Below are 18,831 nucleotides of genomic sequence, written 5' to 3'. Positions count from 1 at the left end.
TAAGACAGATTAACAAAATTTGTGACACTGACTAAATAAATTGGCCGATCATTTTATTCAGATTTCGTCAGTTAAGTCAGTCAGTCATGAGAGGCCTTTATAGATTCCCACTTTGCTGCGGCAAAATAAGACAGAACTTTGAATTGGGAAGATCATCAATCCGATTGTCGACCACTGACTAAATAAATTTAGGACGATTTTGATTCTATCAACTTTCAGAAGACAGATGCAAATTCGGCTTTCTGTCAATCAACAGGTGTGAGAAATTAACAAGCACGTGGCACGCGCTGGGTACGCGTACATAACGAGCCATGAAATTTACATGTCTATTGAATTAGGCAATCCTGCACACTTGTAATATACATATAGTATCATGTAGATATCATTTTTGGGAAAGTAATTAGTTTGTGAAAGCTGTGTATCGAGCTGCAGGGATTATTGATATTCTTTTAGTTTGTTGAATGTTGGAGTTCAAGAATGATTTGACAAAGTGTGAGGCATTTTCCTCATATACACAAATTTTATTTTTAGTCAGTTATCCCATCAATGATAACAATGTTCTAGAAAAAGAAAGAGCAGAATCAAACAAACCAGTTTCCAATAGTTTTTCTTTATTTAGTCCAAGCCAACACTCGAAAAGCGAAAAAGCAAATGAGAGAGATTTGAGGGAGAGGGAGATCGAGAATAATAAGAAAGTATAGCCACGTGCGCACGCGCTGGAAGATTTTGATCGTGAGCCAACTCGAGCGCGGATGGAACTTCAGACCCAGTGTCGAGACTAAGCTTATGTAAGAAATTTTGTCCCCCAGATCTTTTTTGTCTCCGGAGTCAGAAAGCACGATAATGCCACATCCTTTATAAAACATTTTAGTCTTAATTTTTACACCCTCGCAAATTTGACCCTAAACTAGGCCCGTTTTGAAAGTCCATTTTTGATGCACGTGTACACGGCGTGTTTTTCACGTGTACACGTTGTAAACACTGTGAGAGCGAGTTCTGTTTTCATGTCGACACGGACCCGCATCAACATGTCAATGTAACATAAAAAGGGGTCTATATAGCCTAAGTCACAATTTTAAAGTTTACCTGAGAAGTTAGAAGTATCAATCCACAACAAGTGGAATGCCTCTGGCCGTCTCACCTGCATCACGCGATTCAATATAGCAGCAGTGCTGATTTTGAAAACTACTATAACTCGCACAAGATGTTCAGTGATACTTGGTTACTCTTATTTCCACGTTTTATGAACTAGACCAATACACTTATAGAGATATGATGGCAATTCAACAAATACCCCCAACGTGGCCAAAGTTCTTTGACCTTACATGACCTTTGACCTTGATCATGTGACCTGAAACTCGCACAGGATGTTCAGTGATACTTGATTACTATTATGTCCAAGTTTTATGAACTAGACCAACACACTTTCAAATTTATGGCTGTAATTCAACAAATACCCCAATTTGGCCAAAGTTCATTGACCCTAAATGACCTTTGACCTTGATCATGTGACCTGAAACTTGCACAGGATGTTCAGTAATACTTGATTACTATTATGTCCAAGTTTCATGAAACAGATCCATAAACTTTCAAAGTTATGATGGTAATTCAACAGATACCCCCAATTCGGCCAAAGTTCATTGACCCTAAATGACCTTTGACCTTGGTCATGTGACGTGAAACTCATGCAGGATGTTCAGTGATACTTGATTAACCTTATGTATAAGTTTCATGAACTAGGTCCATATATTTTCTAAGTTATGATGACATTTCAAAAACTTAACCTTAGGTTAAGATTTTGATGTTGATTCCCCCAACATGGTCTAAGTTCATTGACCCTAAATGACCTTTGACCTTGGTCATGTGACATGAAACTCAGGCAGGATGTTCAGTAATACTTGATTAACTTTATGGCCAAGTTTCATGAACTAGGTCCATATACTTTCTAAGTTATGCTGTCATTTCAAAAACTTAACCTCAGGTTAAGATTTGGTGTTGACGCCGCCGCCGCCGTCGGAAAAGCGGCGCCTATAGTCTCACTCTGCTATGCAGGTGAGACAAAAATTGGTGCAATTCAAAAGTTTACTCAGCTTAGCAGCGCATTAAATTAATAAAGAATGCAAAAGAAAATCAGTGCAGGGCCCTAGCTAGCGCCGACGTTCGTTGGATGCGCATTTTGTATACTGTACCGTACGTGCATGCACAGATCGCTGCAGAATTAAGTGAACTGAAGTTATCGATTGATTTTCATTATTTTATTGCCAATTTGAGGAGCGTTTGTTCGTAGGCTTGTAGCACATGTGTACGAGCGTATAACACGTAAGTTGTAGCAATGATCGCTGTCGCAATTGTTGATTCTCAAATTGGCTCTGAGTGTGATTGAGCAACGCTTTCGAGCTTTCGAGACCGGAGCAGACCCATTTCGTGGTACAAAAACTTGAGTCTCCAGAATAAATGTGGATTAAATCGGCGATTTTGGAAGTAAACTCACTCTAGGTTAATTGAAATATATTGACATATTATTAGTGATTAAAACATGTGCAGTGTCTGAGAACTAAGATTTAATGTGAGGCTGTGAACTTGTTCACTGACTTTACAGTCCCATGCAAGCTTTATGCAGATGCTACCATGTACACGGTGATGGAATTTAGTACACGTGCACTGACTTGACCCTGCGTGTACACTTGTACCCGAAACGGGCCTACCCTACCCTAAACCCGTATAGCTTTCTAGCGAAAAAAGATACCTTTTTTAGTGCTGCAAGTCAGGCGCCATGTTCGGGTTCGGTTCGGTTAGGTTCGGCAGAAATTTGCCGAACATTGGTTCGGTTCGGGGTTCGGTAATGACTGATAAAGCTATAGTTCATTCAGGTAGCATACCGGTAGACAATTTGTACTTGATTGACTGCATGTGCTCGCGTGCCCTCTGTCACATCAAACCATTTTATCTCTATCTTGTTGACATGAAAGTTATAGCGCTCAACGAATCAACGATTATCTCGAATTTGATTATCTGATGACAGATTTATTGGGTAACTCACAGTCACAGTTCTACCATGGAGACTCTTCCTTGTTGTCCATGCCTGGACCACTCTTTGGATACTTGCCAAATAAACTATGCTCGCACACACCATATACCAGTACAGTACAGTACCAGCTAGTCCAGCCAATGCAGTGCGGGACTCTGAGCTCATGAATATTTATATATACAGTCCGGCCAAACGTGATTGGCCATTGCATCACATACGAGGCGGCCAGCGCCAGTGCACTGAACTGTAGGCATAGTAGGGCCAGGGGCGTGTCGAAGAAAGCGTGCTTATGTAATGCCCCTTTCGCTAATTGGCTCGATAGGTGAACTAAACCACCAATCGCATGTCGCTGATTGTCGCATCGGTACATACAGCCACGTGCATTGTCTGCTCGCGAAACTCAGCTCACCGATTGAAGAGCAAGTGCCGAGATTTCAATGATTTCATTGGTCAGATTTCATTCGACCATGAACGTACAGACCAAGTGGGGATGCAAAGTTTTACGACTGTAATGGGACAGGGGGAGTAGAGTGATCATCGCATTGTTTATGGTTAATTTGAGAAGTTGATAAGAAAAAAAAAAAATACAAAGTAAAGATTGGGGGTCATTTTCCCCCAAGAGATGAATGTTTCCGCATGGCTTTATCTTCATTCAACTTTTCAACGAGGGGAAGGGGATCATGCTATATGCTATAATCATTCATGAGTGTTTGATTTTTTTTCATCTGATTGTTAATGTTTGGGCACTGACTGCATACTTATGGTCCGACTATTTATTGTCAATGCATTAAAAAATCATTTTTAGAAATAATTTCGAATATATTTTTAAAATTAAGTACCTGGCCTGGCATGCCTGGTAAGGTGATTGATGAAAATTACGTAGTGGATATATGTTGAACTTTTTGGCGTGTTTTATTCCCTCACATTCGTGTGATGAATGAAAACGTCAAAATGCACTATGAAATCACATGCATTGTGCGACTGCGAGGTTAGTATATAGCTATATTACCCCAAAATTAAGATAATAATAAATATTGGCGAATGATACATGTACATCAAATGAAAGGTCTTTGCATTTCAATTTCAATTCTTTTTATTTCATTTCCATTCAAAACATAATACAAAGTAATATAAAGTAATACAAATCAAGTACAATTTTACAGAAGGGCATTCTTACTTCGTAAAAAAAAAAATAAAAAAAAAAAACAGTATAATATAGAGCATAAATGGAAATGAGGGGGATCCACTAAAAAGCAAAGCTTGTAAAGTGTGGATCCCCCTTGGAAATGATAAAAGTATAGTAGACTTATTCTGATATGCGTACATATATGTATTACAGGAAAGAAAAAGAGATCAAAAGAAATCATACGGATGCAAATATAATTACTGAACTAATGCAAAGCTTTTCACACAAAGAGGTCTTCGTAGTAAAGGATGTGTTGCGCAAGACAGAAGAAAGGAAAGAAAAAAAAAACAGAAAGAGAGAGAGGGGATGACAAGACATAGAAGACAAGACAAAACAAAAGACAGGACAGTACAAGACAAGATAACTACTTTATAAAAGGAGGAAAACTAAGAATGGGAAAGGGCTGACCACGAACCAGCTTGATCTGGTGAAATGACAAAAGATGATATAACTGGACAATATCAGCTGAAAAAAGATAAAACAATAAAAGTGAAAAATGTAATGATTAAAATCAAGATAATGAAGTGTTAGTTCCGTTGCGAAGAATTATAGGAATTAAGCAGGATAAGTTTGAGTTTATGTTTGAATGAATTTAAGGAGACACTGTCTTTAATATTATTAGCTAGTGAGTTCCAGAATTTAGGACCGTTGAAAAGGAATGTATTTTTGGCCAGTAAAGTTCTGTAAAGTGGAATGTGAAGTTCGTCAGAGTGTCTCGTGGGGTAGTTATGATAAAATTGATTTTTAGGGAACATGGCATCAAAAATATGGGGGCATTAGAAATGCAACGAAAAAAAATTAAGAAAATTTGGCCATTCGTTAAGGAGTTATGGGTAATTAAAGATCAAATTTTTAAAACGCATTCTGCCGCATATTTGTGATGCCTCAAAATTTTTGCAATAAACATTTCATGTTTGAAAATTGCTCCATGTCATTCCAAGAATATTTTCCCTCAAGTCTTGTGCAACTTTTGAGTCCAAAATTATGGTGCTAGAGTATGTGGTTTTAAAATTATGCAACATTTAGTAGTACATGTCAGCCCCCAAAATGCTGAAATATGTGATTTAATTTTTAAAAGCGAAAAAATATGTAAGAAAACGTCTTTGATATCAATTGTTTCTAAAAAAAAATTGTTAGAAATGCCATGAAGAATACGTACGGCAAAAATTAGCACTCTACAAGCTTTAATTACTGAATTAGAACAGAAAATATTATTTAATGAATAAATTAGCATATAATTATTTCATATGAAATGAAGTATATACATGTAAATATATATATTCAGTGGAGTTTAGCTCTACAATCAAGTAGGACTAGTTGATGTCATTTTTCTACAATCTTTTAAATTTTTGTTGCCATATCATGATCTTTTGCAGAGAAATGGGGGAGCATATTCATGCTCACTCACACTTTTGCGAGGTTAATATATGCTATACGAACCTCGCACAACCACCGTGTTTTTTTGTAGTGGATTTTAGAGTTGTCGTTAACATCGCTTCAAAACGTGAATGATGTTAGCCGAAACCCATTCCGCTACTCACCAGGGCTTTTTCTGGTAGAAAGCGTTCCATTTTCAATTTTTAACATATTTTTTAATTTAAAAAGGACACAAAAAAGAGCAAAATCACTTACCTCCGCCTGGAAAGTGGCTTCGCACGTCTCTTCCACGGAAATAAAAAGAAGGTCGTTGGTGGCGCTAATACAGTTCACAACCTTAATTCAGCTTGGTGGTATTTTTTAAACTAGATTCATGATTCATTGTATACGCAATTCCAATAATTGTTTGATAAAATAGAGACCCCAATAAATGCAATAACTTAAAAAACGTACTTTTTTATTATTTTTGCTGACGATAATACTTTTTGGAAAATATTCAAAACGATGACAAATTAAACAAAAAATATAGAAAATTCTATGTACCTTGAACAAAGCCCCGCAAGTGCTACCGTTCGTTTGTCAATTAACGTTCCACCAAAGTCTTTACAGTAAAAAGATTGAACACTTTGCCGACTTTGCGTAACGCTTTGCATCGATTTACGTGTAAGATAATTTTTGTGTCTAGTCTTTTCCTTGTAGTGTCTTTGATATGAAGATAAATCGCGCACCCTCTTTCGCTCATTAGACGAAAAATTTGAGAGCTAGAAAGGTGGCTTTCGTATTTGTCAACGAGAAGAAAAATCAACGCTTGAATGACGCATTTTGAGGGATATTCATCAAATTATGAGGAATTGACTTCACATCGTTCGGTAAGTTTTGTAGGAGGACTTCATTCTGTAAGTCCTCGTATTCACTTTTCAGAAAATAACGTTATTTGTTGAATGCGCCGTGCCTTCAATTATTCTGTAGTCGGCGGCAGAGCCAGAGATGTAGCCATGGGTGATTCATGCTAATTTATTCATGAGATTATGTTTTTGGCTGCCAACACTCATTTGCATGTTGCATGTACCTCGATGACTCCAGCAATGCTGAATGTGGATATGCTGTGTGTGCATGTGATCACGAGAGTGGCTGACTGATGCAAGTACAAATGGGATGATTCAGGCTTTAAGCGTGAGGGGAGAGAGCCGGGGGGGGGGGGGGCGGAGCAAAATATGAAATATGGTTTTGTGTATGTTGTGTGTACCTCGTTGTTACTATGTTATGCTTATGCTCTATTTTTTTTTCTTATGTTTCTTTGTTTTTTATGATGATCCTTCAATGTCAGGATTTTATCAATAAACTTAACTTGAACAATTTGAATTTGTATGTCTGTGTATTACAAGCTGTGTAAGTTTTTTTGTTCAAAGGCTGCAGTAGAGGCGGTCCAGGCAGGATATACCTGCATGAAGGGGGAGGAGTAAAAAAAAACAGACCCCCCTAAATTTTCTGTTGATAACCCTTTTTTTCCCCTTGTCAATTTGTTTCGCTGGGTCCCCCTAGATGGGCCCCCCCTAAAATTTTGGTTGATATTTGATAACCCTATTTTTTTTTTAGATGGACCCACCCAAAATATTTTTGGGGGCTTGCCGCCACCAATAAAAGGGGGAGGGTACACGTGTAAAAGCAGCATTTTACATTAATTTTTTTTTAATAATGGCTCTCAAGGGGGTGGGTAGGATGTTAGCTATAGTATAGTCACGTATTGTATTACCAGACACATTATGATTCCGGACGCGCATATTACCGCGTTCGAAAACAATTTCGTACCGTAAGACTTCCGCAATTCAATTTTACAGAGCAATACATAGAACAAGATTTAAAAAACAAGGCGAAAAAATCCAACTTTTACATTATTTATCTCTAAAATGACAGAAAATGCTTAAAATATCATATAACATAGTTTTACATTAACGATTGATATATTTTCTAACGGAAATATGGGCCTGATTTGCCGAATTTCAATCTCGTCCACTCCTTCGATCGAATGATGAGGTGTGGTGTATTGTGGGTGATCGTCGACGGCTAGTTCTCAAGGTACCCGTGCGCGAGGTTTACCGTGAGTAGCCGTCGATTGGCAGCGCATCGATAGAACTTGACGAGCGTCACGATACGAACGCGAGCATATATTATTGGAAAGTGCCATGGAACATGCAGCTAACAAGAAAAAATAAAATAAGTTATCAAACACAAATTTATTACCAACATCTGCTCAGATTCGATATAAAAAGCAAATAAAAACTTAGAATTTACTCATGATATAATATAAGAAAAAAATCACACAAATTTGTTCTTACATCATTATAATCAAGGATATCTTTACCCGTCCGGCGCGCGTCCGGAATCATGATGTAATTTGTCGCGCACGAAAATAATTGTTTTTCGTGGAGGGGTATGCGGCACTCACACTATTGCGAGGTTAGTATATGCTATACGAACCTCGCACAACCAACGTGTTTTTGTAGTGGATTTTAGAGTTGTTGTTAACATCGCTTCATAACGTGAATGATATTAGCCAAAACCCATTCCGCTACTCACCAGGGCTTTTTTATTCTATGTACCTTGAACAAAGCCCCGCAAGTGCTACCGTTCGTTTGTCAATTAACATTCCACCAAAGTCTTTACAGTAAAAAGATTGAACACTTTGCCGACTTCGCGTAAAGCTTTGCATCGATTTACGTGTAAGATAATTTCTGTGTCTAGTCTTTCAATTGTAGTGTCTTTGATATGAAGATAAATCGCGCGCCCTCTTTTGCTCATTAGACGAAGAAATTTGAGAGCTAGAATTAAAGGTAGCTTTCGTATTTTGTCAACGAGAAGAAAAATCAACGCTTGAATGACGCATTTTGAGGGATATTCATCAAATTATGAGGAATTGACTTCACATCGTTCGGTAAGTTTTGTAGGAGGACTTCATTCTGTAAGTCCTCGTATTCACTTTTCAGAAAATAACGTTATTTGTTGAATGCGCCGTGCCTTCAATTATTCTGTAGTCGGCGGCAGAGCCAGAGATGTAGCCATGGGTGATTCATGCTAATTTATTCATGAGATTATGTTTTTGGCTGCCAACACTCATTTGCATGTTGCATGTACCTCGATGACTCCAGCAATGCTGAATGTGGATATGCTGTGTGTGCATGTGATCACGAGAGTGGCTGACTGATGCAAGTACAAATGGGATGATTCAGGCTTTAAGCGTGAGGGGAGAGAGCCGGGGGGGGGGGGGCGGAGCAAAATATGAAATATGGTTTTGTGTATGTTGTGTGTACCTCGTTGTTACTATGTTATGCTTATGCTCTATTTTTTTTTCTTATGTTTCTTTGTTTTTTATGATGATCCTTCAATGTCAGGATTTTATCAATAAACTTAACTTGAACAATTTGAATTTGTATGTCTGTGTATTACAAGCTGTGTAAGTTTTTTTGTTCAAAGGCTGCAGTAGAGGCGGTCCAGGCAGGATATACCTGCATGAAGGGGGAGGAGTAAAAAAAAACAGACCCCCCTAAATTTTCTGTTGATAACCCTTTTTTTCCCCTTGTCAATTTGTTTCGCTGGGTCCCCCTAGATGGGCCCCCCCTAAAATTTTGGTTGATATTTGATAACCCTATTTTTTTTTTAGATGGACCCACCCAAAATATTTTTGGGGGCTTGCCGCCACCAATAAAAGGGGGAGGGTACACGTGTAAAAGCAGCATTTTACATTAATTTTTTTTTAATAATGGCTCTCAAGGGGGTGGGTAGGATGTTAGCTATAGTATAGTCACGTATTGTATTACCAGACACATTATGATTCCGGACGCGCATATTACCGCGTTCGAAAACAATTTCGTACCGTAAGACTTCCGCAATTCAATTTTACAGAGCAATACATAGAACAAGATTTAAAAAACAAGGCGAAAAAATCCAACTTTTACATTATTTATCTCTAAAATGACAGAAAATGCTTAAAATATCATATAACATAGTTTTACATTAACGATTGATATATTTTCTAACGGAAATATGGGCCTGATTTGCCGAATTTCAATCTCGTCCACTCCTTCGATCGAATGATGAGGTGTGGTGTATTGTGGGTGATCGTCGACGGCTAGTTCTCAAGGTACCCGTGCGCGAGGTTTACCGTGAGTAGCCGTCGATTGGCAGCGCATCGATAGAACTTGACGAGCGTCACGATACGAACGCGAGCATATATTATTGGAAAGTGCCATGGAACATGCAGCTAACAAGAAAAAATAAAATAAGTTATCAAACCCAAATTTATTACCAACATCTGCTCAGATTCGATATAAAAAGCAAATAAAAACTTAGAATTTACTCATGATATAATATAAGAAAAAAATCACACAAATTTGTTCTTACATCATTATAATCAAGGATATCTTTACCCGTCCGGCGCGCGTCCGGAATCATGATGTAATTTGTCGCGCACGAAAATAATTGTTTTTCGTGGAGGGGTATGCGGCACTCACACTATTGCGAGGTTAGTATATGCTATACGAACCTCGCACAACCAACGTGTTTTTGTAGTGGATTTTAGAGTTGTTGTTAACATCGCTTCATAACGTGAATGATATTAGCCAAAACCCATTCCGCTACTCACCAGGGCTTTTTTATTCTATGTACCTTGAACAAAGCCCCGCAAGTGCTACCGTTCGTTTGTCAATTAACATTCCACCAAAGTCTTTACAGTAAAAAGATTGAACACTTTGCCGACTTCGCGTAAAGCTTTGCATCGATTTACGTGTAAGATAATTTCTGTGTCTAGTCTTTCAATTGTAGTGTCTTTGATATGAAGATAAATCGCGCGCCCTCTTTTGCTCATTAGACGAAGAAATTTGAGAGCTAGAATTAAAGGTAGCTTTCGTATTTTGTCAACGAGAAGAAAAATCAACGCTTAAATGACGCATTTTGAGGGATATTCATCAAATTATGAGGAATCGACTTCACATCATTTCGTAAGTTTCGTAGAAGGACTTCATTCTGTAAGTCCTCGTATTAATTTTTCGTAAATTAACGTTATTTGTTGACTGCGCCGTGCCTTCAATTATTCTGTAGTCGGCGGCTGAGAGTGAGATGTAGCCGTGGGTGGGTATGCGGCACCCACTCATGGGATCAATGCATCTCGCGTGCGAAGGATTCATATGCACATGGTGCACGCGAATCTTTCATACACTTTTTACTAAAATAACTATGCCATTCCTTTTTAAATAATGTTTCTAATTGTGCTATGACACTTACCGAACCATATGGATCATTTCTTGACTTCTCTTTGGTGTGTTTTTTAATAAAATAAAAGCATTTTCTCGTGATCTTCACGTAGATGCCGCAGTATGATCGTGGGTATCAACTTTTGCCTAAAGAGGGCGCGCGATATTATTCACAAGACGTTTGTTTACGATCTGCAGCTTGTACTGCTAGCTGCATTTTAGACGCTCAGCATTATTTTCCTGTTTCTGTTTTTTTTTTTTTTTTGCTGTCAAGCGGTATTTTCGATTGTAGTGCCATCAGCGATGATGAAATGTAAAGAGTCGCCTTGACATGAAGAAAAATTGTGTCACATTAATTCGTTAGTTTGTTTCCTATTTTTTTTCACTTTTTTCTTCTTCCTCATCTATGATCAAAGGTGAATACCTTTTTTTGATATCTGTTCTAAAAGCTGGACATTTTAAATATTTTGTTCAAGTAAATAAATCAACAGGATAGTAATCAAAATGCGATAGAGCTGACCGAGCTGAAAATTCTGATGATACAAGGACTTGAAAATAAAACATTCTGAGCACTTTTTATAACCATAATGAGGAGACATATATATATATATATATGAAATAAGCTAACACGAAAAAAAAACGTTTTGGGGACTGTTGAATAAGAATTCATGAGTGGGATAGGTAACTATCTATTGTATTCTTGTTCGTTTTCTATTATTATTTGTGTGTTGTGTTTATTTTTCTTGAAGCACCAAAAGGTGGACATGTCCGCTAAAATATATTAATGAAGTCACCATTATTATCATAAGCTAACGGATCAAAATGCAAGCGTGAAACGTGAGCTTCTTTTTTTCTTAATTCAGTCTTAACGATACTTTTTCATCATATTTTAAAGGTGAATCTCATGATTCAAAATGATCAATAAATGCTTGTCGCACGGGCAGAAATAGCGAGACCAACAGTTATTTTCAATATTCCGAACTGCATTCTGGACGTTGTATAAGCACATTTGTATAACAATTAAAATGGTGGGCCTTTTTACCTTACAAATGATGCGAGCGCTGAATTTTTGGACATTTAAAGGGGAATCCAACCCAAATAAAAACTTGTTTTTATAAGGAAAAGAAAAATCAGACAAGTTGATAGGTGAAAGTTTGAACAATATTGGACAAACAGCAAGAAAGTTATGAATTTTTAAAAGTTGTAAATATTGGTAATCACTATACCCATGGAGACTTCAAATTGGCCGCATATGGGATGTGATAGTGATGTAAGTAGGGACAGTGATTTTCCGCGATCGCGGAAAACGGACGGAATTCACGGAATTGGCCTTTTGAAACGGAAAGTGGCTTTTCAAACGGAAAATCATGGAAAACTTGTTTTTTTCTCAAAATGCACAAAATATCAACAGAAATTAATCCCAAATCCTCAACAAAATACGAATATCAACTGAAAAAAACACGATCTCACTTTGCAACAACAATCATGACAATCAACACCTGTATCGTAACTACACTAGAGCCCTTCCATCACTAGATCGTATCTAAATTAGTTTACACTGACGTCCGCATATAAGGCAGAATACGGCAATGTGTTGCTGCCCTCTTGCGTTCGGTCATGATACAATGATCATGGTGATTCAACAAATCCAAAATGGCGGATAGGCGGAAGTCGTCGACTGCTCAAGACGATCTCTGAAAAGTCCCCAAATCAGCAATAAAATCCCATGTAACCATATAATAATGCTAATAATATGAAAGGTGAGGATGTATTAATGTTGATTATGTTTCTTTAAATAGTTTTTGAGCTCGAATCTCTTCGATTAAAATGGATTTAAGAGCGATGTTAGTACATTGCGTATTGGTTTTCTATGTAAACGGAATTGTCAATTTTTCATGTACACAAAGTCTATGGGGGAACGGAATTTCCGTTTTCAGACATGCTGAAACGGAATTTGAGATTTTCTGAAACGGAAAAGGCAATTTTTAGAAACGGAAAATCACTGTCCCTATGTAAGGCAAGGACTACTCTTCCATGTACTCCAATACATATTATGGCTAAAATGTCATTTTTCTCAAAAGTTTTATTTCAAACTATATTTTTCTTTCATGAGGACATAAAACAATATACTACCTGGGTTATATTTAGATTACTGCCCAAGGGGAATGGGTACTAAGGAGAAAACCACAAATCCCTGATAATAAAGTACATGGCCTATGGGAAAGTTGTCCTTGCCTCTTGTCATAATTTACTTACTCAGTTGCCAATTTGAAATCTACATAGTATTAGTGATCTCAATTTTTAAAGCAGCTATAACTTCCTTATTGCTTGTCCGATTTCTTTCAAACTTTTACCATTCTGTTTAATTTATTTTTCTACTTCCCAACACAACTTTTATGGCCAAGGCTGGATTCCCCTTTAAACCTCAACAAATGGACATTCTAAGCATTTTATAAATATGAACAACATCATAAATGTCACTTACAAAAATGATGCCAGCGCGAAGCTCGTGCTTATAATTTTTGATATTGATGACAGGACTGTATCTAAATGAAAAATCATGCGAGCGCATTTGCGCTTAAGATTTTTATTCGGACTTTATGAAAAGTCCGACAGATTAACTATACTTTTAAAAAAGGAATGACCTCCAGAATTCAAGCGCGAAGTGCCAGTAGATTTATGCTGAAGTATAGACCTAGAACAGGGACGTTGAACCTTTATAATCATGAAAAAGACGGTATTTTTATGAATAAAATATGGAAGTCCAATTTTGTTTTAGTGTTAATATTTAGATCTTCAAACTTGACATTTTCCTATCCCCTTCATCATTCTCTCCCTTTCCCCATTTTCGTTCTCCCTTCTTTTCTTCTCTCCCTTTCCCTTCCTTTTTTCGCTTTTCCTTTCCCTTAAAGTTTTCTTTCCTTTCTCCCTTCCCTACTCTTTTCTCGCTCTTTCCATTTTTCTTTCCCTCTCCCTTCCCCTCTTTCTTTCCTTTGTTTTCTTTCTATTTTATTGTCTCCTTTTCCCTCTCTCTCCTCTACCTTTCCCCCTCCCCTTTTCCTTTCCCTTTCCCTCTCCTTTTTTGTGCAAACATCTTGCTTCCTACACACACACACACACACACACAAACGCCCGCAATCTAACGCACGTAATGCGAAACGATCGGGACATTATCATTTTGTTCATATATATATATATATATATATGTATATTTTCTCAATGAACATTTTCATCTTTTTAAAGCTTTGAAAATTATTAAACAATGATTCCATAGGCGAAATCTCCAGGGGCCGCGGAACCGGGGGGGCTAGGGGGGCTTCAGCCCCCCCACTTTTTTCCAAAACCGTGTACAAAAACGTAAAAATGACCATATGATTGTGATTTTTAGCATGGTCAGCCCCCCCACTTTTGGCTCAGCCCCCCCACTTTGAAAACCGTTCCGCGGCCCCTGATCTCAATGATCATTAGGAAGGTACCCATTTTCATTTTATGTCATTGTGATTATTCCATACTAAGGCAACATATTTTGGATATAAAAATACGTGAAGGAAATGTTCCTCTTCTGTTTTATACACTAGCGTACCTACGGGGGAGGGGAGTCTGCACCCCCCCCCCTGACGAGCCACAACCCATACAAAAGACATATCCCTGCCCCCCTGAGGAGCTTGAAAGACCTTTTTTGCCCCCCCCCCCCCGGCGAGCTTGAAGACCTTTATTGTCCCCCCCCCCCTTTTTTTTTTTTTGCTTGTCAATTTTTGTTTTCTGGTAAGAAAACGTTTATTTTTTATTGAAGACCTTTTTTTTGTTTTTTTGCGTGTCAATTTTTGTTTTCTGGTAAGAAAACCTTTATTTTTTATTGAAGACCGTTTTTTTTTTTTTTTTGCTTGTCAAATTTTTTGGCGGCCGATTTTGCCCCCCCCCCCTGTAGCCTGGAGGCGTCTGGGGAGTGAAAGTATATACTGTACGTATGGTCACTCCCCTAACGCCTGGCGTTGTGAAGTATAGACTCCTACGTACCGAGGGAAAAGGCAACTATAAAAATGCGCCAAAATGCTAGTTATGTTTAGAATCTGAGGTCACTAATGCTGTACATGGGGAACAATATTGGTTAGCAATGTTTGGCAAAAAATGGATGGTAATGGTTATAAAAAAGACGAATAAATTATATGAAGTAATAAAAGTAGAAGAGAGTTTACTTACACTTGTTGACATCGCCATCTTTGATCCTTTGTTAATGCAACCTAGTTACGTGACGCGTATAGAGGGCGGCAAAATCATGAGCGGTGCTATCTTAAAAAGTGCTAAAATGTCCCGCTTCAACCACTGAACTAGAAATACATAGAGAAAACATATTGCATCTTGCCTTCTACGGCGCGTTCTCGAACAATTGACCTAGCAAAATGGCGGCGGTCACGTGACTTATCGAGTTCGCCGGCAATGTTTTGCTTGGGTGTACACGACTTCCACGTATTTATAGTTCAGTGGTTGAAGCGGGACATTTTAGCACTTTTTAAGATAGCACCGCTCATGATTTTGCCGCCCTCTATACGCGTCACGTAACTAGGTTGCATTAACAAAGGATCAAAGATGGCGATGTCAACAAGTGTAAGTAAACTCTCTTCTACTTTTATTACTTCATATAATTTATTCGTCTTTTTTATAACCATTACCATCCATTTTTTGCCAAACATTGCCAACCAATATTGTTCCCCATTTACAGCATTAGTGACCTCAGATTCTAAACATAACTAGCAGTTTGGCGCATTTTTATAGTTGCCTTTTCCCTCGGTACATAGGAGTCTATACATCACAACGCCAGGCGTTAGGGGAGTGACCATACGTACAGTATATACTTTCACTCCCCAGACGCCTCCAGGCTACCCCCCTGTGGAAAATCCTAGGTACGCCACTGGTTTTATACTTTAACAGAAAACATTTTGTTTTCATTGGAAAATCTCTTAAAGGTCAAGTGCATCCCAGAAAAAATGTTTGAATAAATAGAGAATTATGAAACAATTAAACGCTGAAAACTTCATCAAAATCGGATGTAAAATAAGAAAGTTATGACATATTAAAGTTTCGCTTATTTATCACAAAACAGTTACATGCACAATTCATTGATATCTAAATGAGAGAGTCAATAATGTCACTCACTATTTCTCTTTTATTGTTCGAATTATACAATATTTCAATTCTCACGACTTTGACCAAATAGGACCCTCTTTAAGTATATACATGAGATGCAACCTGTTGATTTTTGGGACAATTTCCTATTTTGCGCCGACGACTTGAATCGAGAATGTTCGATAGGAAAAATTCGCATTTCAATTGTTTGCATAATTTCCATCGCAGTACGAAGGATGACTAAGGACGGACCGAGCGAAGTATCCTGGTTGAGATTTGGAGGTAAGCGATAAAAACACTTTTATAAATAAGTTCCTATTCCTTTTTTAAAAAATGAACTAAATCATACGATCAAGATTAACATAGTGGAAAGATATTGAAAGGTTTGGCGTTTCATAGTCCCTCATAGACCAAAAGCTTCAGTCTCTGTATTTTGGTTGTTCCGCTGAACTACGTTGGCTCCACTCACCATACATAGACTGAAGGGGATGGGGCCCCGTACCTACAGCCAACGTATAGTGAACTAGCGTTTTATAGATCGCGATTTAAAACTGTTTTTTAAGCAAAATTGAAAGTTTCATGGTTTCCATTATCAGGGAAATATATATAACTTAAGTAATTGCATACCTTGGGCCGGAGTTATTGAAAAAAATCCTCTGGATGATTGAGAAATCTGTCATCTAAGACATTTTCACCTGACCCGACGGTTTTTCTTGCAAGTTGCCATCTTGAATGACGTCATTGTCGTTATTAACTTAATGTCTCGAATCGATATATCGCGATTATAACTAGTACTCGTACTAGTATAACTAGTATCGTTTATCTTCGGTTTCGTTCGCATATGGAGCAGATCGTATAATATCGAAAGCAATATCGATATCACATTCGTGATTGTTGACGTTCGTTTGTAAATATTTTATAGTTTGGCTGCCATTTTGACAATTTTTATCGTGTTCAACCCAATTAAACATCGGTAAAGTATATTTTTCATGCCTTTTTCATCTATATCGTTTAAAGTATTTAAATGTTGGAATATCATCAATTAAAAGTTTGTTGTTTATACATCCTTAGATTGTAAATTCGATGTGTAAAATTACATCAAACTTTGGACTGTGAATTGACAAAAGGGAGGGAATGAGAACACATGCGAGCCCACACGTACACCCTACCGTCGGTAAATGGGGATTACAGTAAAATGTCAGAAATTGTTGAATAAATCCCCAGAAACGACGGTTATTCCTGTCTAAGTCCCTCACATTCGTGTGATGAATGAAAACGTCAAAATGCACTATAAAATCACATGCGTTGTGCGAGGTTTAGTATACTAACCTCGCATTTTGTGTGAGTGGCGGCACCCAAGGCCAGGGTTCATTACATGCTGCTGCGCACAGAAAAATCAAGCTATAGAAGTCGTGTGTTGTGGACCCAAGAAGTGAGATCCCAGCACGCGCGACCCACTAGTTAGAAATCCACTGCCAAACGCGGTTCGTGGTGCGAGTATTAGTACTAACCTCGCAATACGTGTGAGTGGGTATGCGGCAACTGCGATGCAAAGAAAATGGTTGGTAAATAATAAATATAAAATAATTTTATCATTTTCATAATTTTCATATTTGGAATAGCAAGTGTGATTTTTTCTTGATTGTATTTCCTCTAGTTGTCATTTTTAAAGCACTGAAATAAAGGTGTCCGGCAATAGGATACACTGCCACATAACCTCGCATGCATGTGTGACTGTGGGTGAGCTCGTCGCAGAAACGAGCGGCCCAGCATGGTATTCAACCAGTGGGACTGTACGTTTTCTCACTCATTAAATAGTAATTAAAACCAGAATTACAACACGATAATATGTCATATGATCTAAGAAATTGACTTGCAATACTTACGTAGTGGGTGTAGAATTTGGCGAGCCGGGGCTTTCCGTGGTTATTGAAGACTAAAATTGCTTTTATCATCTTGAAAATTGTCAGATAACATTGACCAGAAAAGACAGATGGGTAGACAATCGATTAACACAGCACACGCGCGAGCCGGTGTCTTTGGCCCGGCCGCCCGCCCCGGGTACCGGCGCACAGTGGGCCGGGGCGAAACAAAAGTGCGCCAAAAGTCATTTTGGACAAATTCAGATTTTTTATTTTTGTCATGCCCAGCTGAAAGACAACACTTTGAAGAATACTTCAGCAAAATATTTCATTCTGGAATTTGCATAAAGGTTGTTGATTTCCTACCTCAAATCGTAAAATGTGACATTTTGCGAAATGCCGTGCATATGACAACCTATAAAAACAGGCCATTTCACAGGGGGTTTTTCATGTAGGAATCTGAAATGGCACCCACATAATCCTGATATATTGTTTTTACGTGAGAAAGGGTTCAAATTAGATAAAAGACACATTTCAGGAGGTTTATAGGATAATTGTTCCTCGAAATATGATGATAATCCATGTTTTTTGCATTTACATTAGAAACGTTTGGATTTCCGTGGATTAATTTCCGTTTAAATTCTATCATCATCATTTTGCTAGATGTCTAAGCTTTAAGGCGATACCAAATTTAGCTGCCCGTTTTCATGTTAGAGCCGATTTTACTTGACACAACACCCCCAAAACCTGTTCAAAAACGGTCATTTTTATACCGCGCAGTCATCGCAGCGCACCGTGTGGGGTGTACATTGCCGTTCATTTTTGCACGGCGAGGACGATTCCCCTTCCACTTCATGAAAATGACATGAATTCCGGGCTTAATGCAAACAAAATAAAGGTTGGTCACGCATATTAGGGCTACCCGCCCCTCTTCCAGAGATAAAAGTTACTTGTAGAATAATTTCAGCCAAAAACCCTCCTCATAGTAAAACATTCGTGGTGTTATAT

The 18,831-nt window shown here is 38.0% G+C and overlaps 1 protein-coding gene across 1 annotated transcript in view; it reads right to left on the bottom strand.

Annotated features, from left to right (window-relative positions):
• The window catches only part of LOC129257122 (AP-3 complex subunit sigma-1-like), a 43,290-nt gene extending 25,006 nt beyond the window's left edge, over positions 1 to 18,284 (bottom strand). The window contains exon 1 of the mRNA XM_054895378.2: positions 17,848 to 18,284. Within this exon, the coding sequence (XP_054751353.1) occupies positions 17,848 to 17,916 (69 nt within the window). The 5' untranslated portion in view covers positions 17,917 to 18,284. The remainder of the gene's footprint in view (positions 1 to 17,847) is intronic.
• Between the last annotated feature and the right edge of the window lie 547 nt (positions 18,285 to 18,831).

Source organism: Lytechinus pictus, chromosome 3, assembly GCF_037042905.1.
Source record: "Lytechinus pictus isolate F3 Inbred chromosome 3, Lp3.0, whole genome shotgun sequence".
Lineage (NCBI taxonomy): Eukaryota > Metazoa > Echinodermata > Echinoidea > Temnopleuroida > Toxopneustidae > Lytechinus > Lytechinus pictus.
Note: the sequence above shows the minus strand (reverse complement) of the source record. Positions and strands in the feature narration are given on the sequence as shown.